General features: G+C 40.0%; 1 protein-coding gene and 1 long non-coding RNA gene across 4 annotated transcripts in view; one reads left to right on the top strand and one right to left on the bottom strand.

Moving 5' to 3' along the window:
• The window catches only part of NKAIN2 (sodium/potassium transporting ATPase interacting 2), a 293,614-nt gene that overhangs the window by 260,659 nt on the left and 9,374 nt on the right, over positions 1-23,581 (top strand). For all 3 annotated transcript variants that reach the window (XM_029962848.1, XM_029962849.1, XM_029962850.1), the window contains one exon: positions 5,712-5,772. In XM_029962848.1, the coding sequence (XP_029818708.1) occupies positions 5,712-5,772 (61 nt within the window). The remainder of the gene's footprint in view (positions 1-5,711; positions 5,773-23,581) is intronic.
• On the bottom strand, positions 11,336-13,511 carry LOC115307765. The gene is made up of 3 exons (XR_003916115.1): positions 13,430-13,511; positions 11,616-11,740; positions 11,336-11,525 (listed from the first exon to the last, which is right to left on the bottom strand). It is a non-coding gene; the product is annotated as an uncharacterized LOC115307765 (long non-coding RNA).

The raw sequence follows: 23,581 nt of genomic DNA, 5'->3' as shown, positions 1-23,581 counted from the left end.
TCTTCAAATGCTTATACAAAAAGGAAATCTCCAGGAAATTGAACAGTCCGCTGAGAAATAAACATTTTATGCTAAGCACCTTCTAGACAGATGACATAAAAAAGATTATGAGGCACTAGGTGAAATAAATGCAATTTTTTCAGTCCTCTGTTCCAATTTGTCCAGACTCATCTGTATTGATGATTCATGTTTTTATTGTGTCTGCTAAAAAGAAACACCAAACCTTTCGAGCACTTTTCAACTTAAGAGAGGAAAGAAAAATGATTTGACAACTACACAGCCTAAGACATTTCCATTTTTGTTGACTTTGCTTTTAAATTTCACAATTTCCCCCTAAATACTATTGTGGACATGTCAATTTAACATTGTCTTTTTTTATTAATTATTTTATTGCACAAAATAAAGCTACTTGGCCATACTAAAGAAAAATTCTTTCCAGTCAGCATATAGATATTTAATTTTGTAGAATAAGGACAGCAAGGCCACATAGTCTATTCCCCATCAGGAACCTGGCCTTATACCAATAGTTTTCCAATGCTCCTTTTATGATGAAAGATAGTTAAACCTGGAGAAATGACAGGGTTCTCATAATGTTAAATGTAAGCACAAATAAAAGCGTACCTCAACAGAGTAGTTTCCATGGAATGTAGCTTAAGTTTTATATTAAACTCCAGCAATGATATTCCCTCACTTATGCGGCACTGCTGCAGGCAGTGAAATCGTGCTTGAAAGGGTTTTTGTAGGGGGCAGCTTTAGAACCCCCATGACACCAACTTAAATTTACAGATATTGATAGAAAGGTCTCAGCCTCACCTTTCCTGCTAAATAATGAGTATTATTCTTCTGAGAATCAATACACTGGAAGCTTTCTAGATAATAATTCTCCATTTCTTGAGTTGCTCATAATGTGGAGATATCTATATATAGATATCTCCAGACTTCAAAAATCCATTTTAAAGAAACACTGTTCCTTAAATGCAGAGCATTATAAAGGCTTTATGTGTGCAGCCCACTACAAGAAAAATTATTAGTTTGCACATGGGTAGACATATAACACCAACCTTTGCAATATAACATTCCCAGGGCCAGAATTAATCTCCATGTATTTCTGCATTATTATTGCTTGAACTAGCCCATATTTTGCTTAGGTCTTAAAACAGAAAACTTAATAATGAAAAGTAAATACACAAGCCTCAGCTGTTTCAGAAGATACTGTAACATTTTCCCATAGGAAAACACAAGGGTTTGGTGTTTTTTAAGTCTACGGTCCATTTCTCCTGACCACGTAAGGTTATAGAATAAAACATATTCATTCAATGAAGCCAAGACTACGTACCATTTCCATAAACCTTAACTCATTAATCTTCATCTCAAGTGTTCTCCTCATCACCTTATCCCACTTAGATCTTACCCACTTTTAGTTTGTGTTTCCTCCTTCCTGTCACACTTTTGTTTCAGGTTTCCAGCTCAATAAAGTTAACTCGTAATAGTTATCTACACAGACATTGCTTTAGAGGAGGGAAATGTGAGGGCCTTGACCAAGAATGATGCTGTTTTATATAATTGCTTTTTTCCAAAATCTGGTGCTATTTGCAGTGTATAAAAACATTCATCGCCATAAAAGAAGTGAGAAAAAAGACACGATTTTGATCAATACTAATTCTGATTAAGTTCCATTACAGCACTTGATATTTTCAGCAAGTCTGGAAATACAGAAATTCAGGATTGCTAAGAGTCTTTAACAGCATAACAGGACACTGTTGACTTGGGTGGGGACTATTCTATCTACTTTTTTATTTGCCTTATACGGCTATAATAAGGTAATGAAATGCATTAACTTTATTCTGTAATTAATCTTATTACCAAAGCTTCAGTAGTGCGGTTTTATTGCTTATTTATTTTAGGCTTTTGCTTCTCTTCTTTTTAACTTGGCAGAAGGAAAGTTGGTTTTATCAAAATGTTTATAGATTGGGAAAAAACTCAAACAACCAATAAAAAAACCCCAAGTGTTTAAGATCATTGTATGTAAAATTAGGGTCAACAGGATGCCCTCAAAGTACACCCAGGGAGCTGGTGCAGGCAAAGAGCAGTACTCATTTATACTCTCATATGGACATATCAGGGACAGTTGTAGAGAGCAAATTTTTTCAAGCTGCAGAAAATGAGGTTCATGAAAACATACATTCACTAATCACTACATGTATAAATGAGCAGGGTTGTTATTAATGGTTCCTTCTCCTCTAGAGGCCCATAATACAGCATTAAAATATGAATGGGACAGATGCAGACACCTAATCTTGATGGGTCTAGGATCCAGAACTGAACTTCTGTTCATTGCACCTATTTCTTTTTATCACTGCATGGTTTATAAAAAACAAAGCTTGGTTAATTAAAAAAAATAAATAGGGAGGGATGTAAAACAGCAAGGGTTTTCAAGCTGAATTTCCTAGTTCTAAAGTGATTTTGTGAGACAGTCCGGCTCCTTCTCTTCTTTATCTCTGAAGACTCATTTCCTTCTTTCTCACATATGATAAAAATCTTTTGGAAATACTGAATTGGGAAGACTCTGTGTAATTCTTATACTGCACTGAGCGCTGCTGTTTGAGGGCTTTCCAGGAATATATTAAGTGATGTGACTGACCTCTATCATTTTCATTTGATTTGTTTTTTTCCCTCATCTTCTTCTCCAGGGTGAGGAGTGTGTTCAGTGAAGAGTTTTGTTTGGATTTTTTTTTTTCTGCTGTACATAGGTACATTGCAGTGTGCTTTTCTTAGAGACAAAAGGTCAAAGACGTGCATCTTACACTACAACAAAGGTGGTAAATTTTGTGAGAACCCTTCATCCTTGCAGGAATTCATTAACAATTTAGGTGTCTGATCCCCAAGAAATGTCTGCTATGTGTGTAGATGAGCGGTACCCTTCCTATGGGAAGTCCTAGCCCATAGGGGAGAAAGCATGTTCCTGATCTCTATCCCAGAGGTCTCTGTAGTCACCATGGGCTCAGGTCATTGAGCATCATCAAAGTAAAAGCTGCCACTTTTGCTTCTTATCCTCAGCTCAGAATTTGTGCCCACTGCTGCTGATGCAATTAGAAGATAAATCCTGAATGGCTGTCACAGGATCAGAACTGAGAAGTTGCTTGATTGCCAAAAAAGAGAAAAAACCAAAAAACTAATGTGAGATCTAAATTAAACCAAAATTATTATGCGTACCAAGCAAAGGGTTAGATAAATGTGGAAGAAGGGGAGGTTTATTTTATGAACTCTGATTATCTCATGGGAAAAAAGCTTCCATTTGTACTTAGATCAGAACAACTTGAGTTGTAAGGCACACGTTTAATCAAAAAGCTCATCTGATGAAATGCTGTAGGATTTGCTTGTATATCCAAGGAGTTCCCTAGAGATTTAAGGGATGTAACTGAATACAATTAGAAGATCAGCTGTAAACATCATTTGTCATACAGTTTGTTTGCTGTGCTTTGTAAGAGAAGTTCAGTTAACAATAAGTGAATCTGTGGTGGTTTAGAAGATAGTAAAGTATTGAACTGTATTGCAAGAAAAGGATTACCATAGCAGCCTACTAGAGATGCAACTATTCAACTATCTGGGATCTGATGGTCTGTAGAAAGAGAACAGAGAAACTATTAAGCCGAGGTTCACATCCAAGAACGGAATCATTTATGAACAACCTTTCTGGGCCTACTTCATTGCTGAATTAAACCTCATGTAATGTCATTGAAGTCAATGGGGTTATACAGGGCATAAGTCAGTGGAGAAAATTAGCCCTCTGTCTTGAAGCCAAGAAATGAAAGGGAATAGTGATCCAATAAAACAGACATGAAATGTTGATATTAGCTGAATGCCACTGTTCTTGGTACAGTGAGTTCTTTGTGTCCAGTAGTGAATATTTCATCCTTCCCAGGTGTAAAATCTTCCCAGCAGCACTATAAGGCAGATTTATAATAAATGGCAAAATTAATGGTTTAGTTCTGTTGTAATGCAGCTTCTGGGCTCCCAAATGGAACTTAAGCAGTTAGCAGACAATATCTGTGCTGGCTTCAATGTGATCTCCAAATCAAGTCTTGATCTCTTCAGAAAAGCCTTGAGGCTGACCTTTTTTTTCCCTTTAGTCATCTCTAACCCATACATGTGTTAGAAGCTAGCATTTGTGGGTATGGGGAGCTTTCTACATAGAAAACTGACAGAATTTCCAGGAATATCTGTGTAAGACCTGGAGTATACTAGGCACAGTCACTGCCTCAGGTATGAATGTACTAGGAAATATAATGGATTTGTTTGCATTTAATTTGTATATTGGTAATATTAAGGGCTCTAAGAAACCACAGTATTGCAGTGATTGTACATGTGCCTTGGATTAATGAAAAAAAAAATCCATTTTCACTAACCAGCATTCATAATGGTTTCTCAGATTTCACTTTTTCTACTTTCCAACCCACTGATTACTCAAATTGAAATTAAGAGCATCATCTCCCTCAGCCAGAGATTATGGGTTTTGTACCATGCACAAAGAGAGTTCTGTCCTGGCTGGAACACCTAGGTATTTTTATTATCTGTATAAAGAACCAATTCCCAAAGTGTACAGATGGGCTTGCAGCTCATGAAAATATCTCTGTGAGATGACCTGTGCAGAATAATAGATTTCGACAGCATGGCTCACTTTTCACTACAAAGAGACCAAACAACTTGAATTCTTTTGACTTCTTACTGTGTAGATTTCAGTAATGAGCTAAAGGGTGAAAAATGATTTATTATTATTTAGTAGAGAAAACTCTCCAGACCTAGATGTTAAGGAAGTTGTGTAAAGCATGGAACACATGGCTCGGGTTGCTACTCCAGTATCTGTTCTGTTACTTCTAATGTGACTCCTTGGCAATGACAGAACTTGTTCGAGGGACTAGCAGAGGACTCATATGATACCTGGCCTGTTGGATGTGTGATTTTGGCCATTTCTTCCTTTTTGTATTATTTTTTTCAGGTGACACTTCAATAACTGCTTGAGATTTTCATTTTCTTTAAATCCAATTGCTTCTGCTTACAATTCAATTCTGGGCATGCTCTTCAGAGAGGATTGAAAGGAACAAGATACAAATTTTGCAGCTGCCGTGTGAGATGCTGATGTAAACACAGCCAGACCTATCCAAAGTGGAAGATATGTCTTGAGGCTTGAGGACTATTGCAGATATAGGAACAAGTCCCATTAATCCACAGCCATAATTTCAAGTGATAAAATATCACTATAAAGCTGGTTTACAAGTGCACTGAATTTGTCCTTTGTTTAGTTGGCAAGGTTCTGACTTTAAAAAAAGTTCTGCTAGAGAGCCAGGTTTTGTCGGATAACAAATCTGATTTTGACAGAAATCTTTACATTATCAGTGGCTAAAAACCCATTGATCCAACCACTCATTTGCTTTTCTAGTTTTCAATAATTAAAAAGAAGTTTATTAGTTATTGGAAAAATTTTGGTCAATTTTTGGAAGTTTTATTGAAGGATGTGATATTCAAGAAAGATGCAAAATTCTCCTGACTATTTCCAATTAAAATTACTAAACTGTTGTAGAGAATTATGTTTATACCTCATCAAAGACAGTCTGTTGAATTTTGTTTCTGTTTCTGTTGTTGCTTTTCTAAAGCCGTCTCTTGTTTTTCTGTTGTATTTGTCTGACATCTAATACTATTACATTCTGTTTCAGCTGGCAGGCTTCATCTATGCCTGTTATGTTGTGAAGTGTATTACTGAAGAAGAGGACAGCTGTAAGTACTAAAGCTTTATTGCATACAAAATGAATACTTTTTTTTTTTATATTTAAATCACCCCTCCACTATGCTGGCTCCTGCTGACTTCAACCTAAAAGCCAGAACATGTTTTCTGTCCGTCTTTCTTGGTCTAAAATTTGGAAATATCTGAAGGACAAAGGAGTCATGAAATGCTGCTTAAAAATTTAATAAACATACTCCTTCCTTCTGAAAAGATCATTGCAATTCTTTATCTCCCAGTTTAGCTTCAGACATTAAAAAAAAAAAAAAAAGAACAAAAAAATACCAGTTGGTGAATATAAGTTTGGGGTTTTTTCCTTACTTCAGATTGTTATTAACTATCTTCAGAGTAATTGCTTACCACTGAGGTTATAGGTCTCCTGTGTTGACATGTGCGTTGGCCCGTAAAAACACTTCTGGCAAAAAAATAGCTTTAGATCACTGCAGAACCTTCACTTATGAGAGGTGAAACAGTGGAGTTCCTCTTCGTTCTTACTGCTCTCAGGGTACAATTAAGAGGAGTGAAATGATTTCATAGAGATATATGTTCGTGTTTCTTCTGCTTATTTATATCAGTAGAAGCCTGTTGAGCAGAATTTGCTCTTATTGCATGCTATAGAGTCAAGGCATTTCATTTTTTCTCTCTACTCTAACCTTGATTTTTTTTAAATGGGCCACTGCAGCATTTCAGTACATCTTGGGATTCATACTAAAGCACTTTAGAAACAAGTATCAGAACTGCGTGTAACTTGGATAAAATATACATGAATCCTAGAGAGAGCTCTGCAACAGGAAGCTAAAGGGGTTTTATTTGATTGAGAGCACTGCAAGGGCTGGCAGGGGTTTCTTTGTGTGTTCTCCTGCGTGGAAAATAGCTGCAACCCTATAATCTATTGGCAATACAGTGTCACTGTGAATCATCAAGGGGAGATTTAATGCTGAAATCAAACCACCACACTTTGGAGGTCGTTCTGACTATGCTCATTTCAGTTGTTTTTGTGTTTCTGTGGAGGTGAGGAATGTATAAAGAGTAAAAAGGGTTTGAGACAGATATGTGGATCAGGGGTATGTCACAAATAGACTTGTCTGTTTAGGGAAGGACTCTGTCATATGTGCTTTCTCTTGCTTTCCCATTAAGTGCATTCACTATCCACAGGGCTGGAGGAGAGTTATTCCTTGCCACCTGAATTGAAATCCCATTTTATACTATCCTGTCCTCTCTTCTAAGGGCTTATATCTTTTTTCCACTCTTCTGTGATGCTTTAGGGCATGATATAAGTAAAAACCAAGGAAGGGGCTTGATTCTTGGCTCACCAAACAAGTGCAGAAGTCAGAGCACATCTGAGAGGTTTCTCCCACGGTCTGTAAAGCAGCATTCCTGGCAGCAAAGTGCCGCAGCCAATATGGTATTGTTTTCTTCTCACTGTGGCAGGTGCTCCCTACTGTTCCAGAGCCACAGATTGTCATGCTTCTTTGAACCTTTTCTTGCCATCACCTTGACTATTTTGAGGTTTTTATTACTCTGTTAGTAAACCTCGGCTAGGTTTCCTTGTCCAGTCAAAGAGCCATCTTACCCACCTGTGACCATCTCTCTGAGGTACCAGGGTGAACCCCCAGCCAGCACAATAAAGCCAGAACAAGCTCAGGCACTGCAGCTTTCCCCCTGGTGAGGCTTGGAAGCTTGGCTGGCAAAAAAGAGAAAAAGGGAACTTCCGTGACTGAGTTGTGCCAACACTATAATAATGCTCAGATTGGATTTGGCCCCTCAAGGTATCATAAAATTAAAGCCTTAGTTTCTACTGAGAGGTATCATGTTGCAGAGACTAAGAACTATTCTAGTTCTCTCTCTGCTCAGACAAGTGTTCGCTGTGACAGCCAGGGCCTGCAGTCCATACAAACACTCTCCACTCAGGTTTAATTTAAAATTCTTTTATTTCCTTAGATACATTTTCTCTCCTTTTCTATCCCTTCCTTTCCATCCCTTTTGGCAACACGCCCATCTATCATGCTCTTCTTAGAAGATTTTATCCCTTATGGATGTCATGTCATTCAGTACTTTTACTCCAGAGGAAGATGCCTAAGCGTGTCTTTCTCCATACATTCGCAGATGGGGTCATCTCATGCAGACCGAGGGAGTGCTAAGGAGAAAAGCTTTCAGGATAAGTGGAATATGTCCCAGAGCCATTTATTGAGCTTCCTGCATAGGCAAGTCTTTGATCTGAGATTACTTCAGATCCCCTAGCTGTGTTTCTCTTTCCGTAGTCTCTTCTTCCACTTTTCCAGTTCCTCATCCCTGCCTGTTGCTGGGGAGCAAGAGAGATGAAGGAGCCCCCTTGCCCACAGTGTACTCCCTCCTCCAAACTTGCTGAATATCCAGCATAGGAGAAAAAAGCACTGTTACCCACCAGCCCCTGCCAAGCATCCATACCTGGTAAGGGGTTAGGCTGGGCTTGTGCTTCCATTCAGTTTGGCAGCTGGTGTTCCCCCTTTGTCCTGTGTCAGCTGTGAAAGATCCTCTGGTAACAACCAGCCACCAGAAAGCAACTCTGCCACACCATTCCATGCTTTCCCACCACTGAAGTGGTTTGTGAAGGACAACAGAGGGACACTGCCATCTTCTTACCCACCTCTATATTCACAGGAGAAATCTACATCTCTGTTTTTCAGAACCACTCATGTGTGTAAAAATGTGATGCCTCATTGGCAACCACAGAGAACCTCAAGGATAACCATATTGGATCATACTAAAGTGTCACTAAGCCACAAGTGCTTTCTGATGAGACAGAGACAATAGAAAAATCCTTTTGCTTCTCACAATGGACACAGTAAATGCCCATACACTCAATTCCATTTCTTCTGCTTTGGTAAGGGGCCATGGGAACAACAGTAGTCCAAAAGAGGAGAAAAAGACACAGAAACACTGAACTTGGCAGGTGTAAGCAGCAAGGCATAAGACTAGAGAAAAAGCCATGCAAAAGTCAAACGTGGGCACGTTCCAGATTTTAACCAGAGGAAGATATCGACACCGCTCTGGAGTATAGAAGGTGTCTCATCTTCTGTTGGCACAGAGCCTCAACTGTGGAAACGGAGTCAAGTTGCTCTTAAGCTGCTTCAGCTGAATTAGCTTTGCTCTCAAAATAATTGGAACAAGCTGAAAGAATTATTATTTCTCCATTCTTTATGCAGATTTTATTGAGAGAACAAATGAGCGAGGGTAAAATTAAGCAAACATTTCACTAAGATTACCCTGCTCTAACCTCACCAAAGGATTAGGGATGGAACAATACAGTGATCAAACCAGGGTCAGAACTAGGGCTGAAACAGCAAGTCTAGAGGTTTTAATTACTCACACACCAAATAAATCCAGCCTCAGGTCCCCTAAATCAAAGCTCAAGTCTGTGCTATCTTTCAGGAGAACTATCTGCTTTGGGTTAATTCTGCACCAAGGACTAAAGATGAAACTGCTTTCCCTCCTGGTACAGCCCTGGAAGTGCTATAACGTTGGGTCCACCAGAGTCAAACAGCAGCACTTATCTGCAAGGGGAAGACAAGCCATGGATTTTCCATGGCTACTTCTCTCAGAGAAGGTTTGTCACTCCCAAAGGTCCCTTCTGCATAATTTTCCCTGTGGTTGTGTAGGGAGGAGGAACTCTGAGGCTTGGAGTGCCTCAGTTCTTTATCTGGGAAAGAGAGAAGACAGGTGCCCAGCAGGACTGCTGCCAATTCCATATTTTCCCCTTCACCATTGTTACTGGTATGCCTAAGCCGTGGCCAGTCTTACCTCATTAGCATTATTAGTTGCAGCAATTAAAAATGAAACATAAAAATGTCAGGAACAATGATTACTTGGAGGCACTCAATGGCTGTAAACTTATTGGAGCTCCTCATTTGTCTTCCAAAATCATATTAGGCCTGCATTTTTCAAAGGCTGCACGTTATTTTTAATAACATCGAAATTTTCCTTTAATGTGCATTTCCTCACTATCAATTTAGCTCCCTGCTATAAGCTGCTACTGCCTTACTAAAAGAAAATCCAATGTATTTTTGAAAACTTTATTAACTATACAGACATTTGGTGGAAAACACTGCAATGTAAGCAATAAAACAGCATTCTCCCAGGGCTTTTTGTCTGTAAGAAATTAAGAAAGAAACCTAGGTTACTGAAGTGGGAATTCTGCACTTGCCTTGCAGGTTCCATTGAGGGAAAGGGGACTGGATTGTCTACTAGAGGGACAGCTTTGAATGGAAAGGAACCCCAGCCAAGAGAATATCACCAATTCAGTCTCTTTCCCACAGTGAAATCCTAATTCAGAAGGCTCCCTTGCCAACCCAGAGAGGCAGCAGAAATAGCATTTACCGACTATAACACAATGGCAAGGCAATCAGAGAACAAATATGGCCCTTCTGACTGTTCCCCACATACCAGGAGGTACAACCTTTGCACTATCTCATGCTAGCAGGGATCCAACTTGCACATACATTATCTTCTTTTCTCCTGGCCTTGTTTCCTGTTAAATTGCAAAGCCAAAGAAATCGCAACTGGATTAAGCAGATTTTTGCTACATAGTGCCTTGAGCCCACCCTTTTGGGATGTCTGGCACAGAAGTAAAGGTCTAGATAACCTGTGAAATTATTTCACTCTTCCCCCCTCCCTCGTAAAAACTTGAATTCAAGATCCCACCTGAATTCCTGAAAATGTTGAGGATGACTGTAATACCCTAATAGGAAATACCTAATGGTGAGCAATACAGTATTATGTGCAGTTATGTGCCAACAAACTCGGTGTCAAACAATAATTCACTCTGGGATCCTAGGCCTGACCTGGGAAGTATGAAGGTGATGACAGAGACTTTTTCAAAAAGACAATATTAAATACATTAGGTGTGAGAGATGTGAAATTTTGTCAAACATTTTCTTTTTATCTCTGTTACAGTCAGTAACAGAGCAGGCTATTTAACCTCTCTATACTTCCGTTTCCCATATTTAAAATGAGAAATAATGACAGGGACAAACTCATAGGCATGTTGCTTCATAACTTTGAGCTTCTGGGATGAAAGGCACCATTGAAGTGCAGAATATGCTCAGGTATCACTTTATCTCTGTGCCAAATGCTTTTCACAATCTGCTTAGTGAGACATTACAGAGAACTAATACCTCAGCTTCCATCCCAGCTTAAAAATCTCTAAAACAAAGACAAAGAGAAACTGGTAGCAAAAAGTCGATTATTAATTGTGCTTCTTTGTTTCCCATCACATTTTCTGGTGAATATAGCTGTAAATCCTGACAATACAACTACAGGAGAAAGATAGGAAGGAAGCTGAAACTAAGGCTGGGAGAGATGGCTGAAGATGACTGCAAGCATCTTTCTGCAGTCAAGGGTGAACTTGAATGTATCTCTGGAAGTTGTCCTGGACAGCCTGACAGGTCTCTTCCCCATCCATTTGAGAGCTGACACCACAGTGGCAGTGTGAGTTGCAGCCCTACAAGTGCAGCATTATGTTACACTTGTGTAACACAACACAAGACAGGAGGTACCTGGTCTATCCAGCCACATATTTGATATCCAGTAATGAAGAACATCTGATGCTTATTTCCCTATATATTTGCTATATAGGCATAGAGGAACACAGAAAGTTTGTGGTTCCCAGAAAATCCTGACAATAATTTGCAGTTCATGAACTTCCTTAGTCAGAAGAGGTCTTGCTGTGTTTAGTTTCCCACAGCAGTCTTTTCTTCCTGAAAGTGTTCGCCTATGTTTGAATCAAAAAAGGTTTTAAAGAAAACAACCTCACAAGGCGATCCAACACCTCAGCTATATATTTAGTTAGCTTTGCACCTACCATTTGTGCAATGTGTCCTGAATCTTTCTCTGTAAAACACCAGTCATTCTGTCTTCACCTTTTCCATACTGCTACAGGTGACATCCATCTCATATTCCTATAGCCACATGTAATTAGGCCTGCAGCTTAAAATAAGAATCAGAATTTCCACCACAGTCAATGGAGGCATGGATGAAACTCCAAAGAATAATTTGCCCTATCTGGGGTAGACACCTCTCTCACAAAAGGGTGAATCACTGGTCTGACTTGTTTGGTTAGTGCTAGAGACAACCTAAGCAGCCTGCAGAGGTAGAACAGTAGCAAATAATAGTAGGAACAAATACAAGCCACTCTTTAAAACAAAGTTGTTCTCCAAATTGTTAAATAGGTCATTAATGAATGCAATGAACACACTACAAAAGTTGAAGTTAAAGCTTGTTTTTGTTCAGCTGAACTCTCCAATTTACAGCCTGTGGCTAAATTAGAAGTCTTTTCTGATGACTTGTTTCATTTAGTGTGGTGACTGCTACCTGAACTAAGTAAACCAAAGGGATTAAAATGGGATGCCTTTGGCTGTCAGGATGCTGATAGGAGCATGGAGAGAGAGAAGTATTTGAAATCCCATGGTACTACATCGTGCCTGTCATCCTAAAGAGGGCTGCCTTGGAGAGTAGGAACATTTAGAATATTCCCTGAGGTGCCTGTACAACATCAATCTTTTGCAGATATCAATAGATTGTTCCTGTGTTATTATTTCCAGTCATATCCAATCTTGGAGGGGGCCTCTCACAGAGCAGAAGGCTGGTGTTGAGCGTCTCATTCTCCTCAGCACAGAGCACAGACGCTCCCCATCCCACCAAGGCGTGCTCACCAAGGCACAGGCTGAAAATGTCTGAGCTGCAGAGTGCAAGGCTGAAGCGCAGGGGAGAAAGCCTATGGTGGGAAGATATGACAAGTGAAACCATCTGCTTTTGAGATGCAAATGGACCTGAGCAGTCCAAGGTATCACGGGGCTTGGCAGACATTACAGAGCCTGGTCTGTGATCATTTGTCACTGCACTGCAGAGTGAAACAAACTTAAAAGCTCCAAGGAGGTGCAGTTTGTTTAAATAATAGCAAGTAATTAGTCTGAAGACAAAATCAGTGATGGCATTTTATAATTACAATTAATTTAAAGGTTAATTTCCTTTGGTGCTAAAATCTTATTTAAAACATTTACCAGGAAAGGAAATTAGGATATTACTATCTAGATGCATAGAATGCTTCTGGGAATCCATGCTTATTATCACTAGAAAATTAGGTTAGACTCAAAGTGGGAATTTCAATTCATTTTAGTGTGTAATAGATGGTGGTCAGGGCCTTGAGTCAGAAGGGTTGCTTAGGGTAGACTGTATGATTTGCATTTTCTTTGTTTGTGGGATTAATTGCAAATGTTTCCGACAAAAGGGCTGGGTTTATACATGAACAAGTTTGACATGAAAAGAAAATTGGTTATGGATTGCTGCCTTTGTAACTAATGAAGTTGATGTTCAAAGAATCCCTAGGAGACAGGATTGTGGTATGAGACAAATATATAAATAAAATCATATAAGGGAAAATGGTGGTGTTGCTGGCTTCATCTATGATAATTTCCCTTCTCCCTCACTTGTCTTCCCTGCCACTCCCCTTGTATCCATCGCTGCCTCCTGTGGGGACTGTCAACTTCAAGTTTAAAAATTATCTAAATAATATTATGTAAACCTGAAGGAAGTAATATTTCCATTCCATCAACCGATCACAATGGGATACTGCTTAATAAGATCAATGCATTGAAACAGCCAGGGAAATATATCTACCTTACACAATTTTTTTTAAATTCTTCACCACAAAATTTTGATCTTTTCAAGAATGACATTTCAGAAATGTTGGAAAAGATCTGCACATGTCAAAAGGGAATGAACAGTTAACATCTCTTTTTTTTTTTTTTCGAAGAAAGATACATGTAATACCAAACCAGTTTGAAAATATTACTCATAACGAATTATTAGTTTCAGGAGAGGAACACAAAGGCATTCATACCATGAAATAATGTCACACACAGCTGTGTCAAACTGGTAGCAGAAATGAGGTAGTATCTAGTGATGGTTCTGACAATAGAAGCTACAGATCATTTGAAGAGATGTTCAGGTTGTTGTTGTAGCAGAATAGGGAATCTTCCTGGCCATGGAAATATTTTGACATTGAAAAATAAATAAAGCTCATATTCAAAATCAGGAAAAAATAGCAAAATCTGAAACTCTTCGCAAGTTGAAAATTGCATGGAAAATGGTTTCAGGCATGTTTTGTTTTGCTGCTGGTGGCAGACTCCACTTCGACATCAGTCATTGCCTGCTACTTTGCAGTGAACGTGGAGGGCAGGCTTTGAAGGCAGGCCCCTCAACAGGGAGCGTCTCCTTCTGCGCTCAGTCAGAGCTCCAGAGGGGTGGGCAGCTTGGATCTTGCAGAAATCAGGCAGAGGAGCAACCTGCAGGTGGCCATGTGGAGCTGCAAGCCCCCTTCCCCACCCTGGTGTCCTACCCTCCGAGGGCAGCTGGCTGCATTCTTAGGGTTTCAGCCCAAATTAGCAGATGGAGCATGGCAGGTCCTGGCTCACTCCAGACTGACAGATAACGGAGTCTTGAGAGGGGAGTGGTGATGGGCTGCTGTGGGTGGATCAGACTCATTAGCATTTCCAGTGGCCCTGAGAAGGATACCTGCCCACAGCCTTAGTGTTCTTCCCTCTGAGGCAGTCAACACGAGCTCCTCGCAGTTTCCTACATGCCATGAACATAGCTTCGTACTGAATTATTTTTATCAGCATGGCTCCTGTTAAAGTTTTCCTTATTACTTTTCCTTTCAAATGTCTAGATAAGTCTTCATTAGCATTGGATTGCTAACTTTCATAGATTTGGGCCTTAATTCTCCACTTTGTTGCACCTACTAATGACTCTTTTTCTAATTTATGAGTGTGGTAGTCACACTTGGAGGCCACTGCCCCAGGCATTTTCTTTTTCCTCCTTTTTTCCTTTTTCTTCTCTTTATTACTTGCCCTTAGCAGTGATCTGGCTAAGAACAATTTTTCCTAATGACTCATCTGATAACTTCTATAATAATTCAGTCTACCCCGCATTTTCTTTAATTTTCAGAATGATTGTCACTCAAAAGCTATATTGCAGGGCTATATTTTTTTGCTCAGCACTCAAGCATGAAAATTTGAAAGCAAATGGCTATTATCAGCAATGTCCAGGTCTGTCCAGTTTAGAAAAATAATATATTGCTCAGACTAATATTGTTCTTTTAGCTGAGTGGAGGTCTTTTAAAAGCTCTTTACTGAGCATCAGACAAACCCTGCTGCAAGTTTGGACAAGCCTTGCAAAGCCTTGCAGGGGTCAAGCAGCAACCCTGTTTCCAGGTGTACAGGCTTGACAGGTGGCTTGCTGTATTTCTCAGCTATAAAATGCAGTGCTGACCATTTCAGTCCTGTATTTCTCATTGCTATAGCTATGCTCCAGCCATTTCCTCCTGGCCTCTGGTTCTTACTCCTGCTTGCCTTGTCCCTGGTCCTGTTTCTGCCTTCAGCTACTGCAGACTCAGTGATGCCTCCCAGCCCTTGCTTGGGTACTCCTGGCTACTTTCATCTCATTTCTGCTAAGCCATGAGCAGCCTTGTTTCCAACCTCCTCAACATGGTTCCTGCTGTTGGGCAGCCCTGCCTTGCCAAGTCACTGCTCCAGAGCATATCATGCCCCTGACCAGACCCCTTCTCCACCTGGGAATTTGACTCGTTCTAATTTTTGACTCGTCTAATTTCTGGAACCTCAGCACCATTCATCTTACTATTTTCTGCTGAGTACAGCCATGAGCTGGGCTCACCTTGAATGCAATATCTACATCCCTGCTTGGTCCTAATTATAGGGAGTAACAAGCAGAGATCCCTGTCAGTACCTCTATAAGGGCAGTAACACCAGGTCATGCTCATCAGGTTTCACAAACCTGCATACTTCCCCAGTCTCACGTCTTGTCTCAGAAGGACCGATCAAAGAATTAGCCAGGGGGATCAGCAGAAACAGAGACAGAAGAAGATGATGCAGGGTCTTATCCAACCGGAATCATGATAAGAGGAGAAGAAGCTGGAGGAAAAGCCCTTGTGAAGCGAAAAATTACAGAATAATTTTGATTATTACTTAAGTAAACATCATGAAAATAGGGACAGTGGGGCAGAATCTGACCTGAGAAACTGCGTCAAAATTTGGGTAGGGGTTTCCCTTTGCTGCTTCTACGGCCATTGTAGAGCTCAGAAATGCCATGATGTGACAGTTTAAAAATCTGAGGTTTTATTATTCACCTTGCAAATTGATTAGCTAAGAGCACTTACAGGCCCTACATTATTGGCTGTTTGGCAAAAATGTTGTTCATTGCACTGCAAGAACTGGACCTTGTGTCCAAGTCCTTACACTGTTTCTGAATCCTCCTGTGACAGCAGGAAGGGCACAACCCCATGTTCTGGCATATGCCTCCTTCCCCATGCTGCCCCAATGTTTGGCTTTATGCTCTTTTGAGAGCCTAAATCACTGTGTACTCAGCACAAAGACCAATAATGTTTGATTATCATTGTAAACAAACTTTATGGAGATTGCATTCAAGCAAACCTCCTCCTGTGTGCTATATTGTGGAACAGCCACCAGGCCATGCTCACAGCATAAAAAGGCAGCAGCACTAAATCGTTTGGAAATGTCTTCACCAAATAAAGAGGTAGGTAGCAGGATACTGGCAAAACTGCAAGAACAAGGGTGTCCCCATATGTTCTTTTATATTTTGTCCCCATATGTCATTTCCAAACTTATTAAAACCAAACCTAATTTACTTCCCTCCATTTTTATTTTTTTTCACTCGATGTGGCCAGTTTTTAGCTACTAGTTTTTAGTATTTGTACACAGCTCTGTCTTGCCTCACATACTGACTTCTGCACCAACAGTGCCTCCAGTGGTGTTATAAGCTGTAATTTGTTTGACATCTCTCCTTCCTCCCAGCTACACCTGCAGTGGAGTGCCTTGCTGTGGTGTTGAAGCTTAATCACAGCACTTCCAAAGCCTGAGTGCAGGGAGCCAAATCTTTGGCCTCTGGAGCCAGTGTATATAAATTTAAGACCTTGCATGTCAGATGTAGTGCATGTACACTACATATTCTGTCTCTGCTATACCACATGGGAAATATATCCAATCATGACATGCACATGCAATAAGCATCCATGTGAACATGCACCTACACTTCCCTGGTCATTAGTTCTTTTTAAATGGTATCATCTCTAGCGTGGGTAATTGAAATTTTTTTTTATATTACTTTAGTGCTTTAGATTCATGAATATATTTAAGGACTACCATAATGTCAAGCATTTTATATGTGTGAATGCCAGTCCTGTTTCTTGGAGCTTGCAATCTGTGTATTAGACAACAGGTAACTGAAGGGTGCAGGCATAAATTGGGCACAAAGAAACTAGGAGCAAATATTACTGACGTAGACAGGAGTATAAGGGTATTAGCAACCTAATTATTCCCAACAGAGCAAAGAACAGTTTTAGGAAAAATAATGAGAGAATTGTTTATGAAGACACTAACAAGGAAAGACACTGTTTGAAAATTCTACAAGTATGGAGGTCAAGCTGGTGGTATGGGGGCAGAATTTAGCTTTTAGACCTGGAAGGAGGAGAGATTGATGTTGAGTATCTACAAAACGCTTTAAATGTAAAAAGATTTAGTTTATACTTGATGTCATATAGAAAGTTAAATCAGTAGAAGGATGCAGAGAAGAGTAACATAGGCAAAGAGGTGACCCCTGAAGCTTAACTCTATATTTGGTGAGTTGAAAAATAAAATGGGAACAATTGTGGTGTTTGACGCTGGGAGCCCTGGTTAAATGTTATAGCTGTGTCAACAGTTAGAGTCTTATTCTTCAATATGCAAAAATAATCTCCAAAAATTAAATCATGCACAGCCCACACCAAAGTTGACATCAAACATATATCCTTAAGTGATAGGCAGACTTGAGGACACAAGTTCACTATGAGGGGCAGCAGAGAAGGTTAGGGAGGAGCAACTGAGAGTTCTGATGTTAGCCATGCAGAACTGGAACTGAAGGTTAATTATCCATGGGTAAATATCACAGAGACAAGCTGAGATTTGTTTGTATAGGAGGAGCAGAATGAGCACAAGCCAGGTAATCCCTGACACCTCAGAGAGCCAACGACAGCAGAATTTGTGTTTGTGAGTGCAATTACCCAGTTTACAGGAGGTAGAGAAAAACAAAAGGCAGAGATTACTGTTCATTGGACTCCAGCAGAGTGCTGGAGGGAGAAGCATCAAGAAAGGAGAAGAATGATGAGAGGAGGAAGGTGAGCACCTGCAGAGGAGGCAGAGGAGGCCAGCAGGGCAAACAGTTCAGGAAAAAGAAAGCAGTAAATGCATGAAAGTTGTCTGGATGACCAGAGAGAGGACTGTGTTTGCCTAAATTTGAACAGAAAGAGGTGATCTGACTGAAGTTCCAGCTGTGTGCAAAGGACAGAATACAAGATGGGAGTAAAACTCTAAAGAAGTGGAGAAAAGTAGCTCCAAAAATGGCTTGAAATCATCTGGGGTGGAGTGTGGGAGAAAAACTAGGACAAGCATGGATAAGGGTGGAGTTGATTTTTTTTTTTTAGGAATTTACATGTATTTGTATTAGGGAAGAAATTTTTTAAAAAAAAAAAAGGATCACGAGAAAAAGTCTGTTTTACAGAACAAAATTCCTGTAACTGTAGTAAGAGAGAAGGGGAAATTAATAGTAAAACAAGTGAAAAAGACTGGCAACCTGAAGAAAAGAGTACTACTTTATCAGTTTGTTAGTACAAAAAATGGAAGAGTTGATGTGCAGAGAAATGACTGGAGATGGGATGAGGGATGTGGATGAGGAAATGGTGGGGATCTCTGGGCTAGAACTTACAGAGCTGGAGGAGAAAAACTACTTCATCAAGGAGATTGACAAAGTGAAGCAAAAGAGAGGAATCAGTGAGAGAAGTCACCCTTAATACAAAATTGCTACCAAAGACATTTTCACTTTTAAAGGAGGAGCCACAGGCAGGAAACTGATGTGGTAGTGAAGGCAGGCTTGAGTGCTGACAGTAGATTCACCATGGTGAGAGACAGGCCCTTGTGCATCAAGGGTTGGTATGAGATAATCAGCAAAACAAACAACCACAGCAAAGGAACAAAGCTAGAAGAGGATTTTAAAGCAGTCAAGAAATCATCCATACTTCAGGTCACAAGTTGACCAAGTTGGCTGTTTCCTAATCTTTCCTTTTCCTTTTATTTGCAGATAAAGCCATTCATCCCCGTCCCCATTCCTAAACTCTACATTTTTTCATATCTAGTCTGCACTGCTTTTTGCATGCCTACTAAAATGCAAGGAAAGTCATAGTCAGTCACATTTCTATACATGTATGCCCTAAAGGATCCTTTGGGTGAGATCCTAGGCTAATGTAAATTACCATTGCTTCATAGAAGTCACTGAAGTTATCAACATATATATTAACTGAGGACCTGAATCTTTGTACTTCTGTATTTATATCGTACAGAGAAAAATTTCTGTAAGTAGAATAGTGTCTAGTCATCTGGTTTCTTTTAAGTATCTTTCCTTTTGCTTTCTACAGAAAGATATTGCTTTTATTCCATACTCAGTTCTTTCTCTTTGTCCATCTGTTGATTTCAACAGCTCTAATTTTTCTCACTGCAAACTTTCTAAAAAAAAAACCTTAATCTATATCACATTCATGCTAATGGGGTCTTTTCTGTGCATCCCATTTTAATGGTCCCTCTATATACCGTAGACTTCCAGAAATGAAAAATGAGAAACCCATTTATGCCTCTCATCCTGTCCTGATATGTACACCAGAAACAGTGAGGACTGTGACCACGAGCAGAGGCTGAAACTTCACATCCCTGTGGGTGCTTATTAATAGAAAATATGTCCCTATTTTGAGCCATATGTTCTGTCTGTGTTACACTTTTAACAACAGTCATATGTCTGACAAGCTACTTAGCATCAGCAAAAGAAGAAAATACTCTGAATTTTTTATAATACATTTTACAGATAAATAGTACTGCTATTATCCTATAAGTCCAGATAGGAAAATAAACATCTCAGCACCCAATATTTCAAAGGTGTATTGGTTTTGCATGGCCAGGTTTTGGATGGGCTGCAGGGGTGGCTTCTGTGAAGTGCTGCTAAAACTTCTCCTGCGTCTGACAAAGCTGATGCCAGATGGCTCCTAGTTGACCCGCTGCTGGCCAAGGCTGAGCCCATCAGCAACAGTGGTAGCACCTCTGGGGGTAACAGATTTAAGAAGGGGGAAAGTTACTGTGCAACTGCAGCTATGAGAGGGGAGTGAGGATAAGAGAACAGTGACTCTGCAGACCCCACAGTCAGTGAAGAAGGATGGGGAAGAGTTGCTCCAGGCACCAGAGCAGAGATTCCCCTGCAGCCTGTGGTGAAGAACATGGTGAGACAGGTTGTCCCCCTGCAGCCCATAGAGAACCCCACGCCAGAGTAGGCATGTGTGCCCTGAATGAGACTGTGACCTCTTGGGAAGCCCACACTGGAGCAGGTTCCCGGCAGGACCTGTGGAGAGAGCAGCCCATGCAAGAACAGGTTTGCTGGCAGGACTTGTGACACCACAGGGGACCCACGCTGGAGCAGCCTGCTCCTGAAGGGTTACACTGCATGGAAGGGACCCATTGGGGCAGTTCTTGAAGAACTGCAGCCCATGGAAAGGGCTCACATTAGAGAGGTTGGTGAAGGACTGTCTCCCAGGGGAAGAATCCCATCCTGGAGTAGTGAAAGAGTGTGAGGAGGAAAGAGCAGCAGAGATGACATGTGATGAACTGACCCTAACCCCTGTTCCTCATTCCCTTGTATTGTTTAGTTGGAGGAGGCAGAGAATCAGGAGTGAAGTTAAGCCTGGGAATCAGGGAGAGGTGAGGGAAGGTATTTTGTTATTTGGTGCTATTTCTTGTTATCCTGCTTTTCTTTGTTAATAATTTGAGTCTGTTTTTCCTGTGATGATAACTGCTGGAGTGATCTTTCCCTGTCCTTATTTTGACCCATGAGCCTTTTGTTGTATTTTCTCTTCCCTTGTCCACTAGAGGGGGAGAGCGATAGAGAAGCTTTGGTGGGCAACTGATGTTCATCTAGGGTCAACCCGCCACAAAAGGAATAGGATCCTGTTTGCTTGCATATTCACATGTGCTTTTACTAAAGAAAAACATGACCTAAAAGCCACTTGTGATAACAGTGACATTTAAGAAGAATATAAAATAGAGTAGTCAAAAATGTGTTTGATGCATGAGGTTAAGGATGGAAGCCTCTGTACTGATTCAGCTAATGAGCCTTGTTTTATTCATCTAATGTTACTGCTGCCAGGGATGTATCAGTTCTATGACACTTTTAGTGACCTTTCAGGCACAGCCAGGATAAAACGCCTGCAGAAAGGGCAGCCTTCTGCAGGCTTTAAGAAACTAGTTTAGAGTCCACAGGGAGCTTTTAGCACAGTCTGGACACCACAGGATTTGCCACCATGAAGAAAGCTTGCTACAGAGAAATTAATGAAATCCTTTTGTGTTGGAGTTCACTTTCTATTACTTCCTTTACCTACCTTGCAAAGTTTGTTGTTGCATGTAAGAAGCCATTGTATGCCTACAATGAGGTCACAGTAGTACTCTCTGCCCCACTATCATTTGGTTACACACATGGGAACCTTCATAGTGAGTTGAATACAGAAATGTCTCTACGAGCTTGCCTTCTTTGTCGCTTGACAATCTGGCTTGTTAACACTCCGTGCAACAATTACTCTGTGCAACAGGGCAAAGCCATAATGCATGAAGAGATATTTGGCATGCATCTTTCTCTTGTGCCCACACAAACTCGTTTTGCTCAAAGAAATCTTTTTCTTAACACATTGGTTTAGCTTTCTGGAAACAACCCTAAAGTCACCCTCAAGACCTTTTTTACTCCACAACTGCAAAACAGAGTGTCTATACCTGCAGCCTACTAATAATGGTTTACCAGTTGCTTGAAGGGTCTAGGAAAGTACAGAAGAAATAGAAGGCTGGACTAATGTATATAAGCAACCTCTGTAAAGTGACATGGGTTGACAACAGTGAGACACTCAATCCAACACAGGTATTTTCTGACTTGTGATCACATGGATCAAGGGCGACCAATAAAAAAGAAAATGAGGTGAGCGAGCAACAAACCATATGCAGCAAAGATATGTTCATTTTTTTTTTCTACAGTCTTTGTATTTGAACAGAGGGGTTTTTTCCTCCCAGCCTAGCGTTTCACTTAAAAATTTTCTTCATTCTGTGCCTATAAACTTAGTATGCTTCCAAAGACATGATCACATTTTGATAAAGATATCCTGATGGTTATAGACAGTGAATAAGCAGAAAGCAACAAATGACATTTATCTTGATTTTAGCAAGATTTTTATGCTATAGAAGATTTTTAAGAAGGACAGGGAAGTACTGCTCAGATGCAACCATCATAGGTTGTATGCAGAATTGTTTAAAACTCTATTTGAAATGTACTTATAAACCAGATGGGATGACATTTCAGATGGGATCCCACTGGGACTTCAGCTAAGTAAATAATTCTCTTCATTATTTTTGTTAACAACAAGGAGGATAGAGGCGAGAACATTTGTAAAATTTCAGATTAAAACAGACTGGAGTTCTAGTGAAGATAGGATTAGAAGTCAAAATGATCTTGAGAAATGACTTGAAATCAAGAAGATGAAATTCAGTACAGATAAGCGCAAAAGAACTCCTGTGGGGAAGAATCAATCATCTTCAAATAAAACATGGACTACTTGGCTAGACCTACAGTTCATATCAAAACATAAAAATAAAGATCTGATTGTTAAGTGTTTGTACGTTGCTGTTGAAAAAAGAAATTAGGGAAAAAACCCAAACCAAACAGCACCACAACAAAAAAAAGCACAAGGTAAAAAGGAAACAAACTAAACAAACCAAACAAACCAAAACTGAGTTATTCCAGAAACTACAGGTAGTTGCCCAGTTAGTCCTGATTTGTGCACTCTACTGTAAGAAAAGCCTAAGTAGACTGAGGAAGGATCTTCGGGCTTTGAAATTTAAAGGCTTGGAAAACATGAGCTGTGAGAAATGTTTGAAAGAACTAGGTTTGCTTAAACCTGGAAACAATAGATAGCATGAAATACCTTTTGAAAATGCTTAAAAGCAGTTGTAAGAGAAAAAAAGAAAAAGAAAAGCTCATTTTCCTTCATGTCTATAGGGAGAAAAGGCCAAAATTCAGAAAAGTAGTTAATTTTCAGGAAATTACATTTAAATTAGATATTAGAAGTTAGGCACAGGAAAAAGCAACACAGAGAGACTATAGAACCTCCTTCATTAGTGATACCAGGAATTAATTTAGTAACACGTCATTCTGGGATATGAGTATGCATAATGCTGCCACAGTGAACAGAGTCAGACAAATTATTTCTGCAGGGGCCGTTGTTGCCACTGAAGAATGACTTGATGACAGGCTGAACAAGTGTGTGGTTGCAATGTACTGTACCCATCCAGTCTAGTGTTTTGATAGCTCTTTGCTTGCAAAATAAATGGAGGACAGAGGTGTACAAGAATTTGATATTTTTGTACCGTGTCTAGGGTGCATATGACTGCTTTGATAAGTGTGGCTAAGTGTGAGACACATTGAGGGGTACCTTAGTATAAAATAACCTTATAAATGCAAGTTTTAAGTATTCCAACCACTGTGGAGGTTCTCAAACAAAGGGTAGTAATTTTATTTTTTTTTTGTGATTGTTACTGCATTTTAGATCCACAAGAAGCTGTCCTCCATCAAAGAACCTTTTCTTTTTTTTCTACTTTTAATGTACACAGATCCAGTCTGTCAGTAGCA

This window comes from Manacus vitellinus, unplaced genomic scaffold (genome assembly GCF_001715985.3).
Source record: "Manacus vitellinus isolate BGI_N305 unplaced genomic scaffold, ASM171598v3 scaffold_4_pilon, whole genome shotgun sequence".
NCBI classification, from domain to species: domain Eukaryota; kingdom Metazoa; phylum Chordata; class Aves; order Passeriformes; family Pipridae; genus Manacus; species Manacus vitellinus.
This window is presented reverse-complemented; position numbering and strand designations above follow the sequence as displayed.